Below are 26,839 nucleotides of genomic sequence, written 5' to 3'. Positions count from 1 at the left end.
CAGTTATCCCACTTTTTTGTGCCAAAGAGTGTCGAGTAAAAACATTCGAAGATCCGGCCTGTATCCGAATGGAGCTAAGCTATTGGAAGAGAGAGCTCGTCTATTTAGACTCTTCAATCCTCTAAAATTTAGAGGATTGAAGAGACCCGTCCAGATGCTGAACTTTGCGGTATTCCATTTTTTCCCAGGACTCAATGTCCCGGCCAATGATATCCGAGTTACATCCGGTGAGCTGAAGAAATCCTGGATCTCAGTGCTGGCAGAGCTGCCAAGATCAGTCCTGCTGCCATGAACCTTGATGTCAGACAGCAGGAATGAAATGCAGCAGGATCGACAGCCAGGATCAATATCCACGTATCTTTACCGTTTCAGTGGCGCTTTATTGGGGATTATGAGGGCTGGGTGGTGTCAGACTTGCAATATGATATCAGACAGATATCATGTTTTCTTTTGAAAAAAAAAGGCCACTATTGGGATCAACTGTGCTGAATGTGCATTTGGTTACTTTACAAATAACATAGCAAATCAATCCATTGGGATGCTATAGATCAATATTTATGAATGATAGAGGTTGTCCTTGTGAGATCAAATTCTGATCGAGTCTTTTATTTATACCATATTAAAAGGAGCATTAAACAATGCTATATTACTTTAATCTGGTCACCGCTGCATTAGATAGAGAAAACATCACTTTATATTTCAGAGAGTTAACGTTGTGCATTATTGGGTTTATGGCCCAAAACTGCTGTCGATAATACAGAGGCCTAATGTGCAAATAAAAATATTTTTTCTCTCCACCGTAAACACCATAATGGACAAAGATTCATTAAAAAAGGTAGATTTAGTTGTTTGGTACATTTTAGTCGGCATGGACATGTGAGATGACAAGACAGATTTTCCATTTCTACCGACTACAAAGGAAACTTTGGGCCATGAAGCTTCGGAGGCTGCTATTCACATTGTGGCTGATTTTATTGGTTGAAAACACAAGACAAGTCCAGCCATTTGTTTAATATAATGTTCAATGTTAAAAAAGAAAAAGGAAGGGAAAAAAAATGTTTTGTACAATTATAGACACGGTAGAACAGAGTACATAGTGATAACAGAAAGAAGGACAGAGAGAACAAGCCGACTGTCCACAGCAGTGACGTAGTCTTCGTTCCTCCTGGCGCACAGGAGAGTCGCTCTCACATCCCACAAAGAAGATCCTTCACAACCACATTTGACATTATTGTATATGTTATTATGCTGTACGAATGGCACCGCTCTTTAAACCCGCAGGCGGTCCTTCACTGGGGCTCACCTCGCACTTGTGAGATCAGCCAGGTGGGACAAAAGTGTCTCTCAGGACAGCAAGGCCTGAACCTGCGGAGGTGATCTGGGAAGCAGGTTCTCTGGGTCTTTGTAGCCGTTAGCTGGGCTGGTCAGCGCAGTGTGCACCTCCCTGTAGGCTCTGCACACCAGCTCTGTGGACTGATGGAAGATCTGCTCCCTGCACACACAGATGAAAGCTCTTTACATTTATTATTTAGAAAACAAAAGTAGCAGAAGTGAGCGGGCCTTTCAAGTATAAATCAGATGAGCAGAGGCTGGAAGAGCTTAATTACTTGTGGGTTTTTTATGTTCAGTGACCATTGTGCGCCCCTCGGTGTGTGAAAACAATGAGTGGCAGTATGTGGTGCACACTGCCATCTGTGGATACATATCACTGCATAAATGCAGAAGCATTAGGTGTCAGCCGCAGCAACCAATACATTCAGCAAAGAAAAAACATTTTATTCCCACGAATTATTATTTGCAGCAGTCTTATAATTTACAAATGTATAATACAGTATCATTTTTCATGTCATGGATTTCTGGATCCATGGGTCTAAATGTTTTAAATGAAATTTGGTTCTTCCTCAACACATTTTTGTTTTTGTTTAGTGCTGCACAAAATGTATTACGCAACTTTTTGGATAATAGATAATACTACATTTGAAAAAAACACAGCATTTGTGTGTCACTGATGACATTTTAGAGACCAAACCATGAATCACTTCAAACTAGATAATACATACTTTGCAGAGCTATTGTCTTTGTTGCAACATGGATTCATAATTCATTTGGGGCATTTAATAAATCTAATTAGAAACAACATGTCTTGTTCCGTTTCTTTTAGTTTTCTCAATCATTTATTTCAAAAGTTTTAGTTCCTTTCAAAATAATGTGTCTTAAAAATAAAAATAAAAAATAAAACGTATGCCTTTAAGTGAAGGACATAATGTGACTATTTCTTGCAGTGGAATACAGATGGAGGATGCAAGAGTCTGACTGGAGATAGCCCAGTGAGAGGAAAATGAAATGTAATGTAAAGGACACTTTGGGAGTGCCTCGCTTGAATCTAACTCAGGCTCTTGAGATCCATATTTGTAATTGGCCCCCAGAGAACAGGGTGCATTTAGTATGAAGTAATGTTTTAAAAACAGCAGGTTCCAACGTACACTGTGAAACAAGTGGAGACTATAAGTAAATCCCCATTAGAAGAACTCGTGAAGCCTGGCGGGTGTTTTTATGTATTTCGGAGAGCAGAGTAGCACACTTGAGAGAGAGAGAGAGCGAGAGAGAATTTCAGGGAACGAGTGCGAATCAGAAATGGACCAGAAGCTCATTAATGGCGTCCTGCCCATCAGTCCTCCCATGTCCATTAATAGACAAATTAACCTGCAGTACAGAGTGCTCCTCAAGCCTGCTGCACTTCCCAGTAAGCATGACTCACAGAAAGAGCCCTCCATTGTAGCAGCTGGATTGAGCTAAAACCATATGAATGTTGTATGATCAGTATATGACAAATACAGGCAGTCCCGCCCACGACTATCTTAATGTTGCTTTATCAATTTAGCATTTGAGCTCCCCATGCATTTACTTGAGTGTTTTGTTTGTAATGCAGTAATGATCGCATTACATCTAGGAAACTAATAAATGTAAAACATTATTGCGCCGAGACCCGTTCTAAGGCTATCCCTCTGAACATGCTGTATACCTTGCTGAAACACCACGTTGGCAACATTTAACGCAATGTTCGCTATTCTTTCCCCAAACAGAAAGAGCTATAATCAACAATTAAAACAGGAACTCACTTGATGGCTGCACTGAGCAGGAAGTTTAGCTGTGGCATCACAAGAGTGTCAGGCGACGACAAGTACCGATCGAACTGGACCTGTTGTTTACATGATGAGTCAAAGAATTATAATCATTACGTTTATATGGATTGGAATGATTTCTGCAGAGAATGTGCTTCACACACACACACACACCATTGCTGCTTTCACAGAGGAGGTGTCCATGTTGGGGAGGAGCGACAGAGGACCCTGAGACAGAGAAGTCAACATTAACTCAAGGTCGGTGTTTGAACAGCAACAATGTGGAATCTCAATTCATTCATTCATCCACATTTGCAGGCAGTGTTGAAAAGGTTTTTCCCCTTCCCAAAAAGTCAAATGGATGGAGTATATGATGACTGAAAGCAAGAATTTTACCTCCAACCACATGGGCTGATAATAAGAATCTGGTGATTTGATAACTGCCGTCTATATTTAGCCCTAGTTTACTGGAGATATTTATATGTATCCTCTGTGAATGTTGATTTGTTAACAGAGAAAAGAAGACAAATATACTCCCTCAGTCTTAATAGCTAACGACATCACTGACTTTGTGTGAACACAACAGCTGGTACCTTAAGGCCATTAGTTGACACGGATTATCCAGAATGGCACCATTAAGTCAGGCTTAAATGCCTTAATTGCCAACATTAAAAGCAGCAAATAGAAGGCAGTGCAATGGTCAAAGATAGAGTACGCACAGGGATTTTATGGGATATGGCCGCATTAACAAACACACCATGAGCCTGCAAACTCATCGGCCAGCTACAAGCACGTGTTGATTTAATCACGGTTGCTCTGCATGTGACTTGATCATCTGATGAATCAAAGAATTCACAGAGATCAAATGTAAAGCAGATAGGGAAGGTAAACCTGAAACGTCTAAAATAAACGTGGGTATTCCTTGTCGTCGTTGATATCTAGTATGCTGTCGGGTGTGGACAGCTAGACTTAAACCTTTTCAAACAGAAGACTATTTAAAGCGAAGCCGAGGCAGGCCACCCGAGGAGAGAGGTCGTCTGCGAGAAGAATGACAGTTCTTGATTGAGCTTTGTGTTGAGCGCAGTAGCAGGGTGTGGTGCGTCCTGGCATGACCCAGGGTTTCAAGACTTGCATGCGAAACCACAACTATGGGTCTCGACAAACAGAGTGTTACAAAGAGGGAGGAACAAACCAGGGCTTCAGCTCACGCATTTGCACAGGACCATTCTGGAGAAGCGTGTCTATTTGTTATAGAACCTGAAATGATCTGCCTCCCTCTCTTTGAACATGTGATCGAAATGCTATTATGCCATCAGTCATTTGGTAACCATAGCGATAGCTAGTGTAATGCCCAAAGAGGTGGCGTAAACAATATGCTTTTTCTTTTTTTAAAGGGACCATTAGCGACTCTTACAGGAAAGAAGAGAGAAAAAAACACAGTTCTCCACATTTTTCTAACTTGATGAGTGAGTGCATGTGAATGCAGCGGTGAGTGCTCCATGTGAGACCTGTTCAGGACTATGCTGCTGGACACAGCTGTAGATGTAACTCAGCTGGGTTCTGGTCAGCACGTAGGATGCCTGCTCGTTGATCAGGGTGTCAAGGTGAGCCTCGATCTAGAACATGTAGGAGAGAGTGGTTTAAGCATTATGAGCCGATGGTACTTGTGGTTGATAGTGAGCCACTGTGACATCGATAATGAACTTCCACTGGAGCTCTTCTGGCGCTCCATTATAAAAGACATGCTAGAAATAGAGGCTAGATGGTGCATTTGAGCATAAGCAACAAATGTATGAGGCAAATCCTTTTATTATAAAACAGTTGGGCTCTGTGGGTTTTTAATGAAATTAAGTTTTTTGTCAGTTGTTTTGTCGAACGAAAGTTTGGTCTATTATTATTAGTTTCATGCCCTTGATTGGTTCTAATTGAATGTAAATAGATACCTAAAACATGAAAAAACGTATTTAATCGCCTGACTCCCGATTAATGTGTGAGTCTATTGTTTACTATCGTGACAGACCTGGAATTCGAGCATCTCAAGCCTCTTGTCAGTGAACTCAAAGAGAGCCAAGGTTGTCTTCATGACATACAGGGAGTTGACCATGTAGCTAGCCATGTCAGCAGTGCCGAGGTTACTGGCAGACACAGTACACAACTGTAGGAGGGGATCCAAGATGCAAGAGAGCACCTGGGAAAGATAAAAGGAAGACAGATCCTTAAGATATGAATGACATTTCATTGACGGGGGACAAAAACATGTATATCAGATAGATTCGGAGCAATTGGTTCAATATGACTACAAAGCGAGACGTGTTTGACTTTTCTACTGTTTAAATGAGAGTTCACCTGAGCAAAGTCGGCCTGGCGGGCATCCAGAGGAACCACTGATGAGTCGTGGGAGGCCAGCACCTCCCTGAGGAGGGCGAGGGTCTGAGTGAGGGAGGCGGTCGGTCCCAGGTCTGCAGGTGGTAGCTCCACCTGCTCAGGCAGACGCGGACGGAAGAAGACAGGATAGAAGTAGATGGTGCAAAAGGGCAAGAGTGATCCTTGCAGAGATTAGTTGTGCGTGTGCTTGAGCCTCCACCAAGACAAGCGGCCCTCGTAACATTATCAAAGCATTACACTTCCCTAATGAGCAGCATGACGGACCGTGTATGCGACGGCTTCCTGCTGCTACTCGGAGCCTCAGCTTGTCAGCTTGAGTCAGTAAAGCATTTGTTTAATGAAGAGGGTTTTGATTTCATTGGCTGCTGGATACACAACACAGAAATAAGCCCAGCCACCGTTGTCCACCTAATAGAGCAAATTATGAGAAGGCTGTGTTCCTGGCATTAGCTGGAATTGACACCAAAACCCTCAGGGCTTCCAATTTGATTAACACCGAGCTACAGGGATAATTCTTGTAACTGCTATTGATCAGGACACGAACAGCATTTTATGTGGAAGAGCTCCTACTCGTGCTGAGGTATATTTGGGCGGCAATTTAACTTTATTGTAACATGGTGTTTTTTGGCAGCTAGCGCCATTTCGATGCTGTGGCCAGCAGGCTGAGACTGTTTACAAGCAGGAGTAAAATAGCCGTGTTGTCTTTGAGGGTTTCGACGCTGAGCTCAAATACACAACGCCTGTTTACAGGGATCACGCTGAACTTCTGCACTAACGTTTAAGCATTTTTATGAAAAAAACATATACAAAAATGTTCCTTTACAAAACTTGCTTCTTGTTCTTCATAGGTGAGGAGTCACTTTCTCACATCTGTACAAGAGAAAACACGATTGTGAATTATTCAAATAGAAGTCATACCGCACCTTGTCCATCAGTCTGCTTGCATGAAGGCTCAGGCTGTTAAAGAACATCTTTTTGCTGAGGATGTGCATTTCTTCAATAGTGATGAGCAAAGAGGCCACACTGGTCCCAATGATGGAACTAGAAAAAGATCATTGATTATTTACATTATGAATTATATATGTCTTTCAAGAGCTGACAGTTTTCAATTTACAATGACACAAAACAGAGAAAAGCACCAAATACCCAAAAGAGCAAAAATAAAGTATGTTTCTCTCTGTAAATGACTTCACTTATTAACAGACTCGGAAAAAACTGTTGCCGACGGAGTGAGTTAAAATACCTGATGGTGTGGTGGTAGAACTTGAGCAGGTTGGACAGCTTGTAAAGCAGAACAGCGCCTGGCTCGGCCACAATGACCTGCTCTATCCGAACCTGAGGGACAGATCCATAAAACGCAGAGTGAGGACGTGAACGGCACGCACCCAACAGAGCTGCTCACTGTTCCCCTAAGTGCTCACCTTCAGCGGCCTGCAGACGCCCTCAGTGATGTGTCCAACCACCTCCTGCATGTTCTCCTCCACACCTAATGTGAGGGGAAGGAAGACACACACACACACACACACACAATACATCAACTGTTTTGAGGTGACCATTAAGCAAGCACAGTTTTGATTAATTAGGCAGGTGGCAGCAATGCCATTATTTAAGCTGGCACCAAGACTTCAAGGCTTTACATACGCTACATTTACTGAGGCGATAGGAGATACATTTGAGAGCCTGGATGTAATGGCACACAACATGTTGTGCGTTCTTGACTGGTGCCCCTCCTGAGCTGCGTTGATCCTTAACTCATTCTTTATCCATGCCTTTTGTAGCCATCTGATCATTCTTTGTATAAATCACCGATGTACTGCACAATATACATCCTAGTCCTCGACTGCACTTGATTTATTTTTTCATTATTCTGCTTGTATTATTTTAAACTGTTTGTTTCACGTCATGTTTTGCATGTTTGTATGCGTTACATGTCGTCCTTTCTGTGGACCCCAGGAAGATTAGCGACCGCTAAGACGTCAGCTAATGGGGATCCAGTTCATAAACTAAACTAAACTCCTCTGAGAACTGGAGAAGTTAAATGAGGGAAATGAACACAGGATTAGTCCAGCTGAACTAAATGTACTGGAAATAGTTTTCTTCACGCTCTCAAACTGTTGCCACCATCTCTAACCTTACAGAAGGACTGGTCAACCAAATTCTGTCCAATTAACAAGCTACATATAAGTCAGCGTGACTGTTTACACCAAATTAAAATATGCAACAAAGCAAACATTTCCAATGAGTGCAAGATAAAAACAAAAGAGGAACAGAGCAAACATCCTACCTTGCAGAGTGACTTGTTTCAGCAGAGCTTCTAGGTGCTCCTTCTCCGAGGCGGTGGCTTGGTGCAGCCAGGCCAACATGTCCCCGACATACCTGCAGCGACAACACAGCCTGTGTGAAACAATATCACACACTCACACACACACACACACACACACACACACCTACACACCTACACACCTTCTGGTGTTACATCATGGTGGAAAACATCCAGGTTCAACTTGAATTATTGCGTGTGTGTGTGTGTGTGTGTGCGAGGACACAGGGACGTGAGAAAGAACTTGATGTTCTCAGAACTGTTGATGCCTCCTCTAAAGTGGAGGTGATTTTGCTAGTTTTCTGAGAAAGTCTCCCATTTGGCTCCTGGGCACGGGAGGAAGAGGCTAGAGGATGTTGTACGAGAGGAAACACACACACACTCAGACGCTGGCGAAATAGACATTTAACTTCTTCTTGGATTGGATTTAGTCGGTTAAGAATCGAAGTAGTGTGTAACAAAATCTAATTCATAAACACTCACAATCATACAATAATCACACTGTAGGTTTTATGTAGCGTAAATATATGATAAAGGGGCAGTTGTGTTTTGAAAGAAGAGTACTATATGACTGATATCTTTACACAAACCCATTGTTCCCAATTGAATGTCTCTGTATTGTATGAAGTTTGAAGTTCTGCAGTTTATAATATTGTGTGAGTATGAGAATTGTTTTACAGCAAAATCCTAACAATTGCTAAACAGCCTGGCATTGCAGCATGCATTTTACAAAACATATAAACTGCATTTGTATTTACCAGCTCTGCTTGCGGCCACATGTTAACAGATTGCACATTTTCTATAACATATTTATTTGATGACATGTTTGGAGAGGCAATACCTATTTTGAAAGGGAATATTGACTGATTTGATAAACATCCTCTAATTGAGCTACGCCACACTCAACTCACTTGATCCAGATACATGAATGAACATATGTATTTGTGGTTATCAGAACTAACAGTCGGAAAGGGCAAAGTCTAGTACCTCATGGGGTCATGTGAATGCATCTCTATGGGGCGAGGAGTCCCTCCTAGCCCGCCACGGGTGAGGGCGTCGATGAAGCCTCGGACCACCGCACACCTGCGCGCGGTCCCAAACTCGTCCAGAGTGTACCTAGCCAATCAGACGAGAGAGAAAGAAACACTCAACTCCCAAGCCTCACGGGAAACGACGCTGTCGCAGGTTTTTTTCCCATGCAGACTGTGGGACGGAGGTCAGTCGCTGACACACGTCAACAATAGAGGCAGCTTTTCCAAAAGGAAAAGCTTCGGGGTGGTTTTGATTATTTGGCGGTGGCGGTGTCTGTGACAGACTAAACAGAAGATAGTGCTGAATTAAGATTCCGGGAACATCCGCTCTCATAGAATCAACATACCCAGCCGGCGCATGACCTTGAACACTTACTGGCCACAGACAGGTGCATTCCACAAAAGGCAGACCAACAGAACGAGGGTCTGCCATTAAAACGTATCGTGGGGTGACGTGTGGAGTTCTCCTTTGAGTCAAACTCACAATAAGCTGAAGGAAATTTGTGAGTCCTCTGTAATTCTTTGTTTTGTATATTCTGTATTAAAAGGTATATATCATGTTTCTTCATTTTCCTTATTACATATTAGTGCTTGCCTTAAATGTGAGTCATGGGCTTTAGTAATAGTTATCAAAATATGTACTTCTGTCATTCTTAAAGCCAGAAGTACAGATCATTGTATGATTCTCAAGAGTGACTTAACTTTTTCTAGATTTGATAGATTCTTTCGAAGCCATTGTAAATTACGCTATAAACACACAGCTGTGACACAATAACTTTAGAATTACCGGCCGGTTAATTACCTATCATTTCAAAAGATCAGCTCTTGCTGTAATTTACTGCAAAGTGGGGATAAGTGGTGGAAAGAGATGGACAGGACATTTTTCTATAGTTCCCGTTTAAAAACCTGTGAATGCTCGTCTTATAATCAGTCAGGGAAGTGCCACTCAAATTCTAAATCGAACGAGTGTGTGTTTCTGCTGCTCTACGAAATGTTAGTGAAGTGTGGTGCCTGTAGCTATCTGACACAGTGTTAAGGCTCCAGTCACTATTCATTTGAATAAAGGAATACCCATCTCATTTTAAAACACGTGTACTTCTACCAGGGCCAGAACATGCAACATGCTGTGTGTGTTTGTCGGTTACTTGTAAAGGACAGGTCGGTCCTGCAAGGCTTCCATGGCTTGAGTCAACACAGGGCAGACATCACAGGTCTCGTGGGTCAGTCCTCTGCATTCATCTTTGTGGAGAGAAGGAACATGGGACAAAAGGTATCCATTAGGAACTATGCTTGTGATGTTATGCTCCTTTTATTGTTGCTTGATGTTTTGGGCCATGGTCCGCTTGTCGGAAAGAAAGCACCAAGAACTATTTTCAATCATAATTTCCCATGAGCCAAGAATTCAGTCCTCCAACTTATGCTTCAGACAAAACAAACAATGAACAGGCAGTTGCCAGACTGTGGAGCACTGGCGTCAACACACTCTAGTCTAGTCACACCTAGAAATACAAGTAAATGCCCGATCCAAAAAATGTGCGGTCATATTTGTGTGAAAATGTAGTTCTCCCTCATAAACTACTAAAACATGCATATATAAAATATTCTGGATTTGAGTGTTTTGGCAAATCTAAAAGACAGCAATATAGGTGCTTGTAGCTCATAATTTAGGAGAGGCTCTATAGTGGGCTCTGTGGTGTCTGTGATCTGAATGGTTTATTTCCACTTCAATGACAAAACACATGGCTAAGCAGAGGAAGATTTGGGTTTCTGGCATTCTCTGAGAAAAACTCAGTCAAGGGTTACGAGTCACATGAGTCCTCAAATGTGTCCTTTAAATGCATTACTTGCACTTCAAAGGGCACAATGTTGTGTTCCCAAACCATCAACTGGTAGAAACGTAAGACAAAACTTAAATCACTGATTATGGTGTAAATCAGTATGAAGGCCGTGTACACTGAAGGTCACAGTGAGTCAGCTGCATCAGCCGGTGTGGACTGCACTCACTCTGAGCCCAGCGGTAGAGCTGCTCATATGATGTCTCCTGTAACACGGCCATCTGCTCCATAATCTCTAACCTGGAGCAAGCACACAAACCAAAATCAACATATTACATATCCATAACCTTCTGCATAGTGTCAGATCCCGGCAGTGACATAAATACTAGACCCGGATGTTTTTTTCCCCACCGTTTAGGTCGGAAATTAACTTAACAAATAGAACAGGACCACTTTTTGAATTTTTTTAATGTAAAATGTATTCTGTCAGAGGAAGTTGGGCAATGACTAACACACCGGGGAGAGACGTGCACCTTACCCCGCAGTTTGCTGATTGGTTCGCAACAGGATTTTAACATCCTCGTGGATGTGCTTCACTCGGCTCAGAGCTTTGAAGAAATCCTGGGAAATTGAACAGCACGTGAATTAATTTATTATTAGGAGCAACGGCTTTGGTAAAAAAAATAAAAGTCTTGTGTGACTACATGGTAACCGATCATGCAATAGTAATCAATATACAACCTTAATTTAAGGCAGACAGATGTGTGGTGTTATTATTATTAAATAATATATATTTATGTAATTATTAACATTATTGAATGCAACATTGCCGCGGCATGTTGGCAGAGTGAGAAGACCACGCACTAGAGGACAGTGATAACAGAGTTTCTCAAGCAAAAAAATAAATAAACTGAAGGGAAAATACAGCGACACACTCCTCTGTACCCAAGGCTGCATCCTCGCGTCCTCTGGCTGCGATGGGAGGGTTCTTTACATGATTCCATGAAGTAGTCTACATATGATGGAGATTACCTCAGTGATGGGTGCATCCCTTGCCACTCGCAGGGTTGCCGTCTCCTCATTAGACAGCTGGAACTTTGCAAGGAAGGCCTGAGCAACCTGAGCTCTCAACTCCAGCCGGTGACTGAGAGGAAAGAGATAAATGTTGTAATTTCCTTCCCCTGCCATTGTTGCACTTTAATATCCATGTAAGGAGAATACGTTTTGTCATTTAGTTTCTGTTCATTTCAACACGGGACTTTTCTTGTCATCTTTTCTTTGTCAGTCTTCAAAGCTCTTGAGGATTTTTATTTATTCCCTCACAAAAGCGTTCACTTCATCACAGAGTTTTATCACCGTATTCTGTCATCCTCTTTGTTTTTCTTCCTGTGCAAATAAAAAGACCTGTCAGTGGAGGAAGACTGGAACAAAGTTGTATGCTTTTATTGAACAAAACAGAAAGACGCATGTTGTCAACAAGCTGTAATGTTTAACGCTGCCCAGCAGATGGCAGTCACACCCCTCTGGTCACAGTGAGCTCAGACTGAGACAACAGGGTGGGGGTCACGGGGACACAAACACTGGGGACACACACACAATAAATAACAGAGGAAGACAAAAACACAAAAAGAATACTGAGCCAGATACCAGCTAGGTTTTTTGTCACCACAATAACAGCACAGCGATCACTATCCGTGTCACTATAAGTGTCTCAACACAATAGTGTCCATGGCAACCGCCCCAGTCAAACAGGGAACTCTTGTCACGGGATAGCAGGACAACAGGGAGCGCTCCCTCGGGCCCACGTGGTTCCATCCAAACCACCTCAGCTATATTCTCCAGTCTGCGAAATCAAGGCTGGATGGGTAAATCACCAGGTGGTTTTGGTGGAGGAGAGGAACCCAACATTATCTGACCATTGTCTCTCACACAGCTAATACCAGTGCTCAGCCAGCACAAAGTACTGGGTTGTAATTCTGTAAGAGGCTTCAATGATTTAGTCGTTGTGTGTGCAGCTCACGGAGCCTCACACGCGGGACCTCGAGGACATCTTTGCCCTTTATGTTTTTCGTGGGTTGAGATTTTGTCACGCCGCCCAGACAGCTCGGCGCAAGGAGTAGCAATACAGATTTGTAACTTTTTTTAACATAACGACTTTGAGATTGTCAAAAGTAATATTTTATCTGGTGACACTATTTCGAATTATAGGGAATTATTTAGGTGACAGAAGACAGTTATTATATAATTTTTCTTTAAAAAGGTACCCGTCACTTCCTGACCCTGCGTACGTGACAAAAAGGAGAAAACACACCATGCTAGTGAGAGATAACTCGTATAACAAGAGGCACAGCGACCCGATGCACCATTACAGCTAGAGTGATATGTTTAACCCTCCTGCCCTTCGGTCAATTTTGACCGATTCAAATGTTGTTTGTCGGTGTTCTTTCGGGAGTCAACAAACAAACATAATAATAATTTTCTGGAGATTTTAATAGCTGGGGTCATATTGACCTCAAGGGTAAAATATGTTAGTAAATAAAGGGTGAAACATTGAATCGGGTCAAATTGACCCAAAGGCAACACAAGGGTTAAGAAAAATAACAAGCTATGCTAATGAGGCCATTCATTAAACTAAGTGATGCGCACATTAGGGAAACTATTTCCACGTGAACATGCTTGTCTTAATTCAATATATATGAGCAACATTAACTTGAAATATGTAAAGTCTTGTACAGCAAGAAGCAACTGTTGTCTCAGGAAGGAGAGATTTTATCACTAAAGTGCAAATGTAAGCAGAGAGCTTTCTATCAGTTCTACGGTGCACACAGGGAATCTATATAATTAAAAGGTTGTTGAGTTATTAGCTTCACAAGATCGAGAGAAAAAGACAGAAATGCACTGAATCTGTGATAAAAATGTAAAATTTAATAAACGTCCAGCGCATCAGTTTTATGGGACATGAAATTGATTGGCCATCCGATCCAAATAGGCATGAACTGAAGCTTCTTAATCCTCATCTGATTGGTCACATTTAACACGCCAGAGATTGGACTTTCATTCATAAAGTATTTGATCCAGACTGCATTCCCACCAACAGTTGGTGCCTTTAAATGAGGTTGTGTTCCCCGTGTTTATGAGGAGTTGATCGGAGTGACTCACATATGTGGTATTCAGGACTTTATAGGATTGATTACGCCACAGATAACTTTGTAATATCTTTTGTCAAGTTAGGCCAATGTGTCATGCAGAAAAAACAAAATCATTATCCATTTATTTTTAAAGGACCAAAGCCAGTGTCTGTTTTTATGATCAGTCACCTTGCAACACTGGGTTACGCCACTTGACTGGCAATTAAATAATTTACTCAGTTGACCTCATGAGTTTTATGTGAAGGCGGCAATCGTGCCTTATCCATTAATTACAAAAGCTTCTTCCGATGGACATGTTGAACTTCAGACGTGGAAGCACCGGCAAAACTGTGCAACCGATTCCCCTCCAGAAACCTGTGTTCAGCCAAAAGTGACAGACCGGAGAGGAGAGGGGGATTGTGGGAGCTGTGGTAGCGGAGCAAGAGGAGAGAGAGGGAACGGCGGCGCAGCAGGATCATTCTCCCTGGCGCTGTCAGGACATGAAACGTTCTTCCACCAGACTGCAATTATCGAATACCAGAGGGGAAACATACTCGAGTGACTCTGTAACGTCACACTGCACTGGCAAGTGTGCAGAGAGTCTGGGCTGGTGGTTCAAAGGAAGACCTGAAATAAGCTGTAGTGACCCGGTGCCTGTTCAACACCGAGGCACCACTGGGCTGCTCATCTGCTGGAGGTCCGACGCGTTTCATTGAATTTCAGGGTCCAGTTTGTTATGTCCAGTTGTTCCATTTGCACGTATTTATCTCAAACTGAATCATACACAATGTTGCCACCACCATTTCTGTTTCTGCTTTGCCATGTTGTCCCCTGTTATCGCATGAATCACGGTTGAAAAACTGTTTGCTTCCCACAAATGAGCAACAACTGGCCTCTAAGCCTCTCCTCATTGAGTAGGCCTAAACATCAATTTAAGTTGGCCTTGCGCCACCTGGTGGTGGGAGGTCCAAAGTAACAAAACCCAATAAAAATGACTAACATAAGCCTTACACGGAAGCTCTTCTTGCACAATGTGAGAAAGGTGGACTTAGAGGCAGGTTACAAAGTGACATGATGATGGAATGAAACGCAGTTCCTGTGTTTGTCTCTTTGTGTGCGAGCACACTGCTCAGATTTCTCTCAATTGATTTTGTTTGTTCAAGCAGAGATATTGTTTCAGGAGCACAGCTCGGTCTCATGAACAGCTTCAACACTGGGACTGCCGATGCCCGTTTGATAACCTCACAGAGCTGACTGATGGTGCAGCACCAACTTTATGAAATAAGATCGGTGAATAACATTCAATTAAATTTAATTAATTTCATTTTAAATTGTTCGATTAAAAGATGTTATATTAATTTCTTTCATTTCTGACTGATAATTCATACGGAGCGGATGATGTCGAGATTCACTGTTCTCTCTGTAACAAGTGGACATCCTACCCTCTCGTAAATTGGAAGCCATGCGGGTCGATTATCCATTAAAATCTATTATGAGCCATTTAAAAACGCTTTGCGTGGAAAGTTGGCATTCGCAGGGCCGCTCGTTAGCCACGGACCAATAATCACAGCCAGCTGGGCCTTAATAAGGCTCAAGCGTCCTTTTACACAGGTTGTGTTATCCTATGAGGTCAGGAACGTTCTCTCGAGGCATTTAAACCTCTTGATGACATCATACGGAAAACATGTTGCTCTATTTTCAGGAGAAATTGTCTCACTGACTCACGGGGCTCCATGTCGAACATTTCATCATATGCTGCATCAGTTGTGCGACTTTCTACATCATAATAGTTTATTTGAGAAATTTCAATCAGGATTTAGAAAACACCACAGCACCGAGACGGCACTGGTGAAAATTACAAATGACCTCTTAATGGCAGCAGATAAAGGACTCCTCTCTGTCCTGGTCTTGTTAGACCTTAGTGCTGCATTCGACACCATTGACCATGACATCCTGTTACAGAGACTGGAGCAGTCGATTGGCATTTCAGGCACGGCACTAATTTGGTTTAAATCCTATTTATCAGATCGATCTCAGTTTGTATTTGTAAACGATGACGCCGATAACCACCAACGTTAATCACGGAGTTCCACAAGGTTCTGTGCTTGGACCAATTTTATTTACCTTATACATGCTTCCTTTGGGCAATATTATCAGGAAACACTCCATAAACTTTCATTGTTATGCAGATGATACTCAACTATATTTATCGATAAAACCAGAGGAGAGCAACCAACTCGGTAAAATTCAAGCATGTCTTAAAGACATAAAAACATGGATGACCTGCAACTTCTTGATGTTAAACTCAGACAAAACCGAAGTAATTTTAATCGGCCCTGAGCACCTCAGAGATCAATTATCTGGTGATGTGGTTTCTGTAGACGGCATTGCCCTGGCATCCAACACCACTGTAAAGAATCTTGGCGTTATCTTTGATCGGGACTTGTCCTTTAACTCCCACGTAAAGCAAATCTCAAGGACTGCATTCTTTCATCTACGTAATATTTCAAAAATCAGGCACATCTTGTCTCAAAAGATGCAGAAAAATTGGTTCACGTTCGTTACTTGAGACTGGATTACTGCAACTCCTTATTATCAGGCTGCTCTAATAAATCTCTTAGGTCCCTCCAGTTGATCCAGAATGCTGCAGCTCGTGTTCTCACTAAAACTAAGAAAAGAGATCACATCACTCCTGCACTAGCTGCTCTGCACTGGCTCCCAGTAAAATCAAGAATCACTTTTAAAATTCTTCTCTTAACCTACAAAGCCTTGATTGGTGATGCACCATCATATCTTAAGGAGCTTGTAGTACCATATTGCCCACTAGAGAGCTACGCTCACTAAATGCGGGACTACTTGTAGTTCCTAGAGTCTTAAAAAGTCGAATGGGAGCCAGAGCCTTTGGTTATCAAGCTCCTCTTTTATGGAACCAGCTTCCAATTTCAGTCCGGAGGCAGACACAGTCACCTCATTTAAGAGTAGACTTAAGACCTTCCTCTTTGACAGAGCTTATAGTTAGGGCTGAATCAGGTTCACCTGGTCCAGCCCCTTGATATGCTGCTATAGGCTTATAGCTGCCGGGGACGTTTTAGGATGCACTGAGTACCTATCTCCTCTTTTTCTCTCCTTAAGGATGAATTTTCATCTCTCAATCACACGTTACTAACTCTGCTTTCTCCCGAGTCCTTTTGACTTCACGTCTCATGGGGTCATCGGACCCTATGAGACGGCATAGATCTATCTGCCTGATGGATCGTCGAGGTCTGGGTCGTGGAATTCCTGCTCCTGACTGCGCCACTGTCCTGTTGAGACTCCGCCCACTGTTGAGACTCCGCCCTCCTCCTCCCCACCGCCATCTGCCTGATGGATCGTGGAGGTCTCCATCGTGGAATATGCCTACTATGAACTATTCATACACTCTGTCATATTCATTGAATGTATTTTAACTCTAAATCTGTCCTTCTGTACACATTACATCTATTGCATCTGTCCATCCTGGAGAGGGATCCTCCTCTGTTGCTCTCCTGCAGGTTTCTTCCCTTTTTTTCCCCCTGAAGGGTTATTTGGGAGCTTTTCCTGGTCCGATGTGAGGTTTTGGGGCAGGGATGTCTATGTGTACAGATTGTAAAGCACTCCGAGACAAATTTGTAATTTGTGAAATTGGGCTATACAAATAAACTGAATTGAATTGAATTGAATTGTGGCTATTAGATGCATCTGCATTGCCTGCAGCCATGGAGGCCTTCTGAAGCTCGTTCTGCAGCTCAGCAGTAGCTGGCAACCTAAACGATCAGACCAACAGACAAACCCCGCCCCCTTTCAGCGCCGGCTGCTCGTGAGGTGACACAGTCTCAACTGATCACACGGTGCCGGGCAGCTGGGGAGCGCTATGTTTCATTAGGGAACGACACACAACACCCATTGAGGGATCTCGCTGACAGCGGCTTTGAACAGGGCCAGCCCAAAACAAAAGAGCAGCACACGTCTGTGAGCCGGCGGCCAAACACGGGTCGTCGGCTCTCGCCGGCCCGACCGCTCCCACCTTTGCTTCTGCACACTGTAAACAATGCGCTGCTCCTTTCCGTTTCATTAGAGCTGACAAATGACACAGTGCCATTGGCAGAGAAGTTAGCAAACAGATCGGGACAGGCCTGCTCTGCCAGATAAACACAGATCAGGAGCATCTGCAGGGCTTAGACAACCACTATGCACTCTCTCAGCAGAGCTGCCCTTTAAAGCACCAAACGTGAGATTATGTAGCGCTGCTGTAATAAGTGTCAACAGAAGAAACCTCAAAAAAAAGACAGTGGCCGGGGACTGCAGAGGATTGTGTGACCTGAAAAGGGTCTGGCAGTGAAGACGGGAGTGATGTGGCTGACTGAAGGAGGACAGCTTGACTACACGCTTCCCCTGGCAGCTCTACTGAGAGAGAAATCACTAAAGACAAGGTCAAAGCGCCGCGTGAAGGCACTGTCCCATCTGGCTGCGGGGTCACTGCGGTTTCGCGAATGAATATCTCACACGGGCGGACAGCAGGTCCCGATGGGGCCGCCATGCAAATACGGGCACTCAGAAGGGCGTCCATGTGAAGACCTACCTTCAAAAGAAAAGAACGAGAGACTACCTTCACAGAACGATACGACTTGTATTAATTCACTGCCTGCAGGTATTCGCTGGTGGCAGAACCCATCCGTTGTCTTTCACTGTTGTCGAAAACCCGGCTAAATAAATGTATAGATTAAAGCTGGAGTGCGTCCCTTTTGTCTCCCCCCCTCTGACAGTCTAATGGAGGAGCCACGGCGATACAGCAGCAGCTAGCTTTCAGGAGTGGTTGCACCAAAAGAATACAAAACAATAAAATACAAAACACTCAAAGTTTAGAGGAAGGACATGAAGAGAGTACTCCTGGAGGCGAGAGTGATGCAGCCGGCTCACCTGGAGCCATGGACGGATTAAGAAACCACGGGCCCCTGGGCCTGGACGTGTCAAGGCCCCCCCGCAAAAGTAAAATAAAAAAATCGCTAACAAAACAGTCCGTATGGAACAACGATACCGGAGCTGAGCAGACAACATAACGCAAATTATATGATAGCAGGGACTTCGGTTTTATGTATTAAATGAATAACTTTTGTAATCGTTACAACCACACGGCTCAAAGTGGAAATAACATAGTAGGGAGACCACACCGAGTTAAGGTTTGAATTCAAAAGATAATTTATTAAATTCTTAAATTAACTATTTACAAAAATCCGTAACTGAGAAGCAAGAAAAGGTAAAGCGAAACATGTAGTGCAAATCAGCATAGTGTATGTGTAGTGCAAAAGCTCCCTGAGCTCATGGGCCCCTGGTGCCGGTAGGCTCGTTCGGTAATCCATCCCTCAGTAGGACTATTGGGGCCTTGTTATTGACATGAATGACTTAAGCCTAGCATATACCGGCTACGGCGCATCGTGTCATATCATCATATTCATATCAATACAATGTTAATAACAGCGACGTCACACGCGGAGGCTCTGGCTTAGGGGCCCCCTGAGCTCATGGGCCCCTGGGCCTGGGCCCGGTAGGCCCGTTCGTTAATCCATCCCTGCCTGGAGCCACAGGAAAGTCACCACCAGACACCACAACTACTACTGAGAGCTTTCCCTGGCGGCGATATGCTCAATAGGCATCGAGATAACTTGTTTGGCAAGGGTTTGAACTTAATGGACGTTCATTTCTTTGGAAAAGTCATGCACTTCAGCTTTCATATTACATAATTCATATTATTGGCAGGCTTTAAAGCCCAAAAAACATCCATCAGCATTTCAAAAGTAACAACTGCACCGTCTGACTCCACTCATTGCTCCACATCATGCAGAGCTCTGTGTATGGGAACTTCATATCTGATGACTCCTAATATGTGTTGTCAGCAAACCCCAATGCCCCTGATCAAACACAGGAACACTCTGACGGGCTACTCTCCAGTTGTAATCGTCTGGCTTCCATGAGATAATAGTGTAATGCAGTGTAAACAATAACTACTTTGATATGCATCTCAAAGGCAAACATCACAGAACCATATGAATAACACAAATTAAGTTCCGTTAATGATGATTGCTGCCCTCCTTATGCAAGTTGACAACTGCGGAAGTAATATTCATACAACTCATAAATCATTCACTCCTCCTCATCAGAAATAAAGATGTGCTTGCCAGCTCCCCTGTCCTGCCCCATTTCTCTTCAACATTTGACACTATGAAAGGAGCTAGAAAGAGACTACAAAATCTACTCTTCAATTTATTAGTGTTGGCAGGTCAAATCTGTATTCGTGAAAATATTGAAATAATCCACATGTGATGCTTAATTAAATTGCTTGGCTCCTACTAAATTGAGAAATGCCCTTTGGTTCACAACTTTTAGGTGCAAGTCTTGGAAAACAACACACACATTGTTACCAAAGAGTGTGTGTGCAATAAAAGCTTATCTCTGCCAAAGTGGACTGTGGTGGGTAAAATGTTTCAAATTGTGTGCTTCCACAACATATATACAGGACTGTCTCAGAAAATTAGAATATTGTGATAAAGTTCTTTATTTTCTGTAATGCAATTAAAAAAACAAAAATGTCATGCATTCTGGATTCATTACAAATCAACTGAAATATTGCAAGCCTTTTATTCTTTTAATATTGCTGATTATGGCTTACAGCTTAAGAAAACTCTAAAATCCTATCTCATAAAATTTGAATATTTCCTCAGACCAAGTAAAAAAAAAGATTTATAACAGCAAAACAAAATCAAACATTTGAAAATGTGTTTCCAGGTGTTTCGAGTTAGACGATTCAAGTGATTTGTTTAATACCCTACTAGTATACTTTTTCATGATATTCTAATATTTAGAAATAGGATATTTGAGTTTTCTTAAGCTGTAAGCCATAATCAGCAATATTAAAAGAATAAAAGGCTTGCAATATTTCAGTTGATTTGTAGTGAATCCAGAATGCATGACATTTTTGTTTTTTTAATTGCATTACAGAAAATAAAGAACTTTATCACAATATTCTAATTTTCTGAGACAGTCCTGTACATAGTGTGTATAACACTTTTACATTGTGATATATTAGGCTTAAATGACATCTACAAAGATGATTGAGAGGGCACACACAGCTCTCTCCCTCAGACGAGGGTCAACAACGCCAGACAGAGATAGACCCAGCGGCCTTGTGCTGCTCCAGTCTTAACCGGTAGAGAGGAGACTGCAGAGCGAGGACCAGGAGGCTCAGACACAATAACGATAAGAGAAGTAACGAGGGAGGAGACGTCAGCAAGAAACCTCACATTCCTTAAAGTAACCGGCTTGGACTGGGACAGAGGTCACACTGAGTGACGAGAACTAATATGTAATGAGGGAGTGGACGGAAGGAGCACATGCATTGAGTCTGATGTATAAATAATATGTCAATGTGTTTGTTCGGGGCTTGGGAAAGACAGATGTGGAGGGAGGTCGTTGTCTTTAATACCGGACCCAGACCAGGTTTATTTGTGAAACTGTTGGTTACAAATAAATCTACGTGAAGTGAACTCTGATCCAAACTCTGTGTTCTGTGGGTGTTTGATTACTGAGGTCCAGTGGGTGAGTATCCTGTGGCGTCTCACCAGCAGTCAGATAGGAGAGAGAAATAAGTTTATACGCATCAGGTTAAGAGATTAGTCAGAATCGACCAAAAAGGAAGAAATCCAGCCACAACAGGACCAAGTTGTTCCCGCAGTGCGGTTTGATCGAAGTGCTATTTGTCTTGTAATTTGCCTGAATAGAAAAGAGGTAATTTCTCTGCAGTTGAGCTCCGGCCTGATGAAGATGCCCATCAGTGACGTTTGTGATACGTTTCCAGGGTGACTTGTGTCCTCAGAACAGATAAGGGGAGAATGGCAGTATGGGATTTTTTTGTGTTAAATGTCTGAAGATATTTTACAATAAAATCTCTCATTTAAAAGTTCACAGGCGACAGTTTCGTCATGTTGTTAATTTAGATAGTCAGTCAGACACAACTTGTGCTTGCTTTGAAAAAGTTAAATTGTGTATCTGGATTAATTCCAATCCCAACACTTGTTGGCAAGAGAACAATGTTATGACCACGATGGACACAACCTGACATAAAATAATCCATTTTCTGAATGCTTAATAACCTCTACTGAGAAACTCAGTGTTGTGCAATAAAATATAAAATTTTGTCCAGCAGAGTTATTGAGCAAAATATGAGAAGAACCGTACAGTATAATGCAATCATAATCAGTAGAACCAAACTACTGACACAAAAGTTGCAGTCGAGCTGAATTAACTTTCTGACACACGACTACGTTTGGGAAACTTACTGTTTTTATTGTTTGATCGTGGTAGTTAATGATTACCGTTAATTGGATTGCATTATAATGTAGAGAAGTTTCTACTTTCCTGGTGTATCTGCTGTAGCCACAAGAGGCAACAATACACATGTAAACCAATAACTGTAAGATATATGTATTTTACATATTTCTACGAAGATTCTCAGTCAGCTTTCAACTCACTTTTCTCCCTGCAGCTTGTTGGTTTTTATTATCAGGTCTTGAGTTTGCGCCTTCGCAGCCTGTTGAAGAAAAGTTGCTGTGTTTTTTAAAGTTGGATTGCAAACATTATGCTGACACATTTAAATAGAATACATAAGCAGTGATTGACACACACCATGTACAAATATACCAACTATAAATATGTATGTTATGAAGTAAGTCAAACATAACGTAATATAACATAACGTACCTTTAAGCGATTGGTCATTTCTTCAGAACATATGCTCATGGCCTGTACATCCTCATGAACACTCTCAAGCTCCTTTGGAGAACATGAAGTCACAGTTTAATATGCAGCCTTGTTCACACACGAGTCAAACACTACTGATCCAATAACATGTTGTGGAGTAGCCTGCTTCGATCTCAGGTTTTCAGATTCCCCACTACGGTCTACCATCTTGGTGAGAATAGCTGCTCATAAATTATCCCCAAAAGAAATGTACACATTTCCTTGAACTAAAAACTCCATCTCACGCCCTGAGCTTTAAAATGCACTTTCTGAATTGGACTTTCTGTTCTACATCACAATCACAGCAAACCTTTCCAATAATCTGAAATGAAAACACCAGGGCCAGTCTGTGCCAGTCTGTGTTGTTTATTAAAATATAATAAACAATAGATGCAACAGCCTCTCTCGTCATGTGTCAACCCACCTCAATCAAATATAATAATGACCACTGACTGCACAGGTACTTTGCATGGTTAAATTGAGTTGGACATGAGTGATGTTTAATGGTAAACAACCGGTATTTCCTTTGGAGACGTACCTCTTTCACGTCCTTAAATATTCGGGCGAAGTCCTCGTTGATCGAGAGGCTTCGTCTCTCGATGTCACCGCGAAGATTTCTCCTTGTGCGCAAACTGTTGACGGTGAAGAACACAGAGAGCGCCTTCAGAGCCTCGAGCATCTCCTGAAAGCACGACAAGGACGTCACAACGTGTGCGTGTGTGTGTGTGTGTGTGTAAAATGTAAATGTTGCTAAAGTAAAGCCTTGAAGTCTTGATGCCAACTGAGTTTAAATAATGGCATTGCTGCTAACTGCCTAATTAATTAAAACTGTGCTTGCTTAATGGTCACCTCAAAACAGTTGATGTATTTAACGTGTGTGTGTGTGTGTGTGTGTGTGTGTGTGTGTGTGTGTGTGTGTGTGTGTGTGTGTGTGTGTGTGTGTGTGTGTGTGTGTGTGTGTTGGGGACACAAGCCAGGACCCCAACACACACCCAAGTGTAAAACTACAGCCCCGCACTGAAAGACTGCAGCAACACGCCAACTGTTAAATGAATGAGACTTTGTGGACGTTGTTACTGTGGTTGACCCCAGCATGCGAGGCACAATCTGGGGTAACTTAGGTGACAATACCCCCAGGCAGTGGTGTAGTGGTCCCTGGAGAAGTGGGTATACTCGCGCAAAGGAGAGTTGTTGACGGGGCACCAGCGGTGATTGAGAAGTGGGTATACGCTATGCTGACTGAAAAATAAGTGGGTATACGCCGGTATACGGCGTATACCCTGGACTACACCACTGCCCCCAGGAGCAGCGTTATGTCCAGTTATGACGCGACTATCTTCCAGATTTAGACAACGCCATCTAGCTAGCAAGAAGCTAAACTCTTCCCTCGTACCTTGTCATTGTCGAGCCTCGTCTCCAGTATTTTGTTCAGCTTCCTCGACAGCGGGTTATTGGGCGGCGAAGGCGCATTTGGGTTCGGTAATACAGCGGAGCTATCAGGAGAAGTGTCTAGTTTAGTATCAGCCATCGTATACAAACACCTCCACGTCAACTTTCGGAAAGATGTTTTGGTCCGTCTGAAATTAACGTCCGGTGGGAAAACGATGCAACGTTCCGCTACGCAGTTAATTATTTTTGCGAAAATAATGTACTATTATTTTTTAGAGAACGGGCCACTGGACTGATATACAAATAATAACTGCGATGAAATTGTACAAATATGACTTTTTCTAAACGTTCGGCTTCGTCACCTCTTCCAGAACGTGTTATTATATCGTTCCAAGTACTGGATGACGTCAATGCCATGTAACTAGATATTTGAAGTAAGTATTTACAATAATTAAATGAGAACCCCTTTAAGTTAGTTTACTGGGTCGACATCTGAGCCAGGTTAATTTTTCAAAGAAAAGAGAGACTATTATTAAAAGAGATCCCCGATGCCTTTTCGGGAGATGCTGCGTTCATGTACATATGGAAATATTATTGATCGTCCTTCGATTCTTTAGAATGAAGATAGTGGGGTGACCTTGTGGTTAGTAACACAAACACCATACACATAGGCTTATGGGTTTATACATACATTACTGCAGGCTACGTGACGATCATCGACGATCTGATGTTAATGTTAAAATAATATAATAATAATATAATAATGAGCTGATACCTCTTGTCTCAATCATGTCTCAACAAAATTTTATAGGTTTTCATATTTAGTTTCATCCATCATTCCAGATAAATGTTGCTTAATGTTTGCTTGAATGTCGACAGATATCAAAGACTTTACTCTGTTGGTGGCCTATCAAGAAAACATTGCTCCATTAAATTCCTCTCCACTAATAGTGTCTCTCAGACAGTTAATAAGCAGTGTGTCCTAGGCTAATACACACATATGTATGCCTACTATGAACTATTCATACACTCTGTCATATTCATTGAATGTATTTTAACTCTAAATCTGTCCTTCTGTACACATTACATCTATTGCATCTGTCCATCCTAGGAGAGGATCCTCCTCTGTTGCTCTCCTGCAGCTGATTCCATGTTCAATTTTTCCCTGAAGGTGTTAAATATTATTTGGGAGTTGGGTTTCCTGGTCCATGTGAGGTTTTGGGGCAGGGATGTCTATGAATGCTGTACAGATTATAAAGACTTTACTCGAGACAAATTTGTCATTAAATTTCTGACTAATAGTGTCTATACAAATAAACTGAATTGAATTGAATTGAATATGTGTTTGGACAGGATGTAACACAGGCAAGTATCCTGCATTATGCATTTTAATACATCACGTAGGTTAGCAATTGCATTTATATATCACACATTGACTCCAAAAGGTGTCATGTTAATGTGAGAACACTTTTTCCAACTCTTCCAAAAATATATTTTGCCGCATTTTGTAACAATATTGAGAGAACGGATTGGAGGTCATATTGTGTATCATATATATATATTTATATATATATATATGATACAGCTGTAGCTGTTCGGCTGGGAGTACATAGTGTGTATCATATATATAAATGTGTATATATATATAATATATATATACTGTATATAGATATAATATATATATTCACTCATTCGAATATTTACCATGTGCTGACAATACTATCGGCCTACTACACCAATACGTTCATAACCTATCCTCCTTTCCTCGCCAAGGCAACTCGATGTAGGTTTACTTGATGCGGGATGGTTATTTCCAAGTCCCGCAGTTTACGAGGCATCATTAAATGCATCAGAAACATGAGGAGAATGATAGTAGCGGTGAGTCCAGCCCCTGGGTGGGGATTTGTGTGATCGATGGTGGCCTCCCGAGTGTTTCATGGACTCGCCCCCTCCCCGCCTCCCTCCCTCTCTCTCTGAGCAGGAATGTGGAAACGGGGAGTTCACTCAGTCAGTCAGCGCTGCAGGTCTCTGCGCCGCACAGGAGGGAATAATTCATTTTTGCCTCGGTTACATATGTTGATGAGGAGGAAGTGCTTTGTGAACGGATTCTGAGGTCACTTTTAATCATATTTTTGTGTGCAAGGAGCAGGGGGGGGGGATTAAAATTCTTCGGCTGAACGAATTTCTCTCCTCTTTTCCTCGACTGAAGAAAAAAGTTTGCTTTTGAGAGCCGACACAGCTGGAGTCTGCAGATGGAAAGAAGCTCGCATTGGACACCGAGTGCACATTGTTCCGGAGCACTCCCGACATGTAAGCGCTCGTTTTTCGTGTTTCTTTTTCTTGTTTTCATAATTTACATTCCGGCGGTGTGAGCACTGCGATACCACAGCGAGGTCACCCCTAACGAAAAATCCCGGCATGCATGTTCCCGACGCGGCTGCTCCTGCAGGGAGCGCGTCCTCAACTGCGTGTCCAGTTTCTCTGCTACTTGCTGGGCATTTTCATTCGTTGTTATAGTCACACACTTGTTCCAGTTGTGCTCTAATATGTGTTCTATTATGAGCAAGTTTATTGTACTGATACTTAAGAGTTAACATTGTTTTCAAAATGAAACTAAATTCACAAGGAACCGCACGTGATATTACCAGTCAATATACTGGGATAAACTGGTTGTCATTATGCATATTCAGGGTTGCCTTAAAGGTGCTGAATGGTGTGAACAAACTAGAATGCTTAATTTATTTCTCTTGTGTGATTATAAAGGGAAGAGAGAATAACGGTGCGTTCCCTCATCCTATCATATTTGAGTCGATAATGTGTCGACTGAGTTTGATAATTGATGAATTGTGTCTGCTATTAGTCATGAATCGATTATGAATTG

At 42.3% G+C, this 26,839-nt stretch overlaps 3 protein-coding genes across 4 annotated transcripts in view; 2 read left to right on the top strand and 1 right to left on the bottom strand.

Moving 5' to 3' along the window:
• LOC130210270 (serine/threonine-protein kinase Nek3-like) overlaps positions 1 to 26,839 on the top strand; it is a 77,816-nt gene that overhangs the window by 2,856 nt on the left and 48,121 nt on the right. The gene's annotated exons all lie outside the window — the stretch shown is intronic.
• Positions 954 to 24,121, bottom strand: cog6 (component of oligomeric golgi complex 6). Of its 2 annotated transcripts, XM_056440300.1 has the most exons (20): positions 23,963 to 24,121; positions 23,108 to 23,251; positions 22,531 to 22,602; positions 22,302 to 22,360; positions 11,666 to 11,777; positions 11,172 to 11,254; positions 10,863 to 10,933; positions 10,004 to 10,097; positions 8,815 to 8,943; positions 7,792 to 7,883; positions 6,929 to 6,993; positions 6,751 to 6,842; positions 6,431 to 6,548; positions 5,469 to 5,600; positions 5,143 to 5,310; positions 4,631 to 4,738; positions 3,297 to 3,350; positions 3,120 to 3,199; positions 1,304 to 1,492; positions 954 to 1,208 (listed from the first exon to the last, which is right to left on the bottom strand). In XM_056440300.1, exons 1-19 carry the CDS (start codon positions 24,095 to 24,097, stop codon positions 1,345 to 1,347), a joined length of 1,956 nt encoding a protein of 651 aa, XP_056296275.1. In that variant the 5' UTR covers positions 24,098 to 24,121; the 3' UTR covers positions 954 to 1,208; positions 1,304 to 1,344. The 2 variants fall into 2 exon arrangements, with proteins under 2 accessions (XP_056296275.1, XP_056296274.1); XM_056440299.1 differs by having other exon boundaries at positions 954 to 1,492.
• Positions 25,971 to 26,839, top strand: part of LOC130210269 (LHFPL tetraspan subfamily member 6 protein) — a 39,550-nt gene continuing 38,681 nt past the window's right edge. Inside the window, exon 1 of the mRNA XM_056440301.1 lies at positions 25,971 to 26,268. The gene's annotated coding sequence lies outside the window, so the exon portion shown is untranslated. The remainder of the gene's footprint in view (positions 26,269 to 26,839) is intronic.

Source organism: Pseudoliparis swirei, chromosome 20, assembly GCF_029220125.1.
Source record: "Pseudoliparis swirei isolate HS2019 ecotype Mariana Trench chromosome 20, NWPU_hadal_v1, whole genome shotgun sequence".
NCBI lineage: Eukaryota > Metazoa > Chordata > Actinopteri > Perciformes > Liparidae > Pseudoliparis > Pseudoliparis swirei.
The sequence above is the reverse complement of the archived record's forward strand: the minus strand, read 5'-3'. Positions and strand labels throughout refer to the sequence as shown.

Excerpts from the sequence above, each read along its gene's own strand:
- cog6 (XM_056440299.1), bottom strand. The coding sequence starts at position 24,097 with ATGGCTGATACTAAACTAGACACTTCTCCTGATAGCTCCGCTGTATTA. Across the intron at positions 10,934-11,171 it reads ACCAATCAGCAAACTGCGGG|GTTAGAGATTATGGAGCAGA; the intron begins GTAAGGTGCACG and ends TGCTTGCTCCAG. Across the intron at positions 3,351-4,630 it reads AGCAGCATAGTCCTGAACAG|GGTCCTCTGTCGCTCCTCCC; the intron begins GTCTCACATGGA and ends TCTCTGTCTCAG.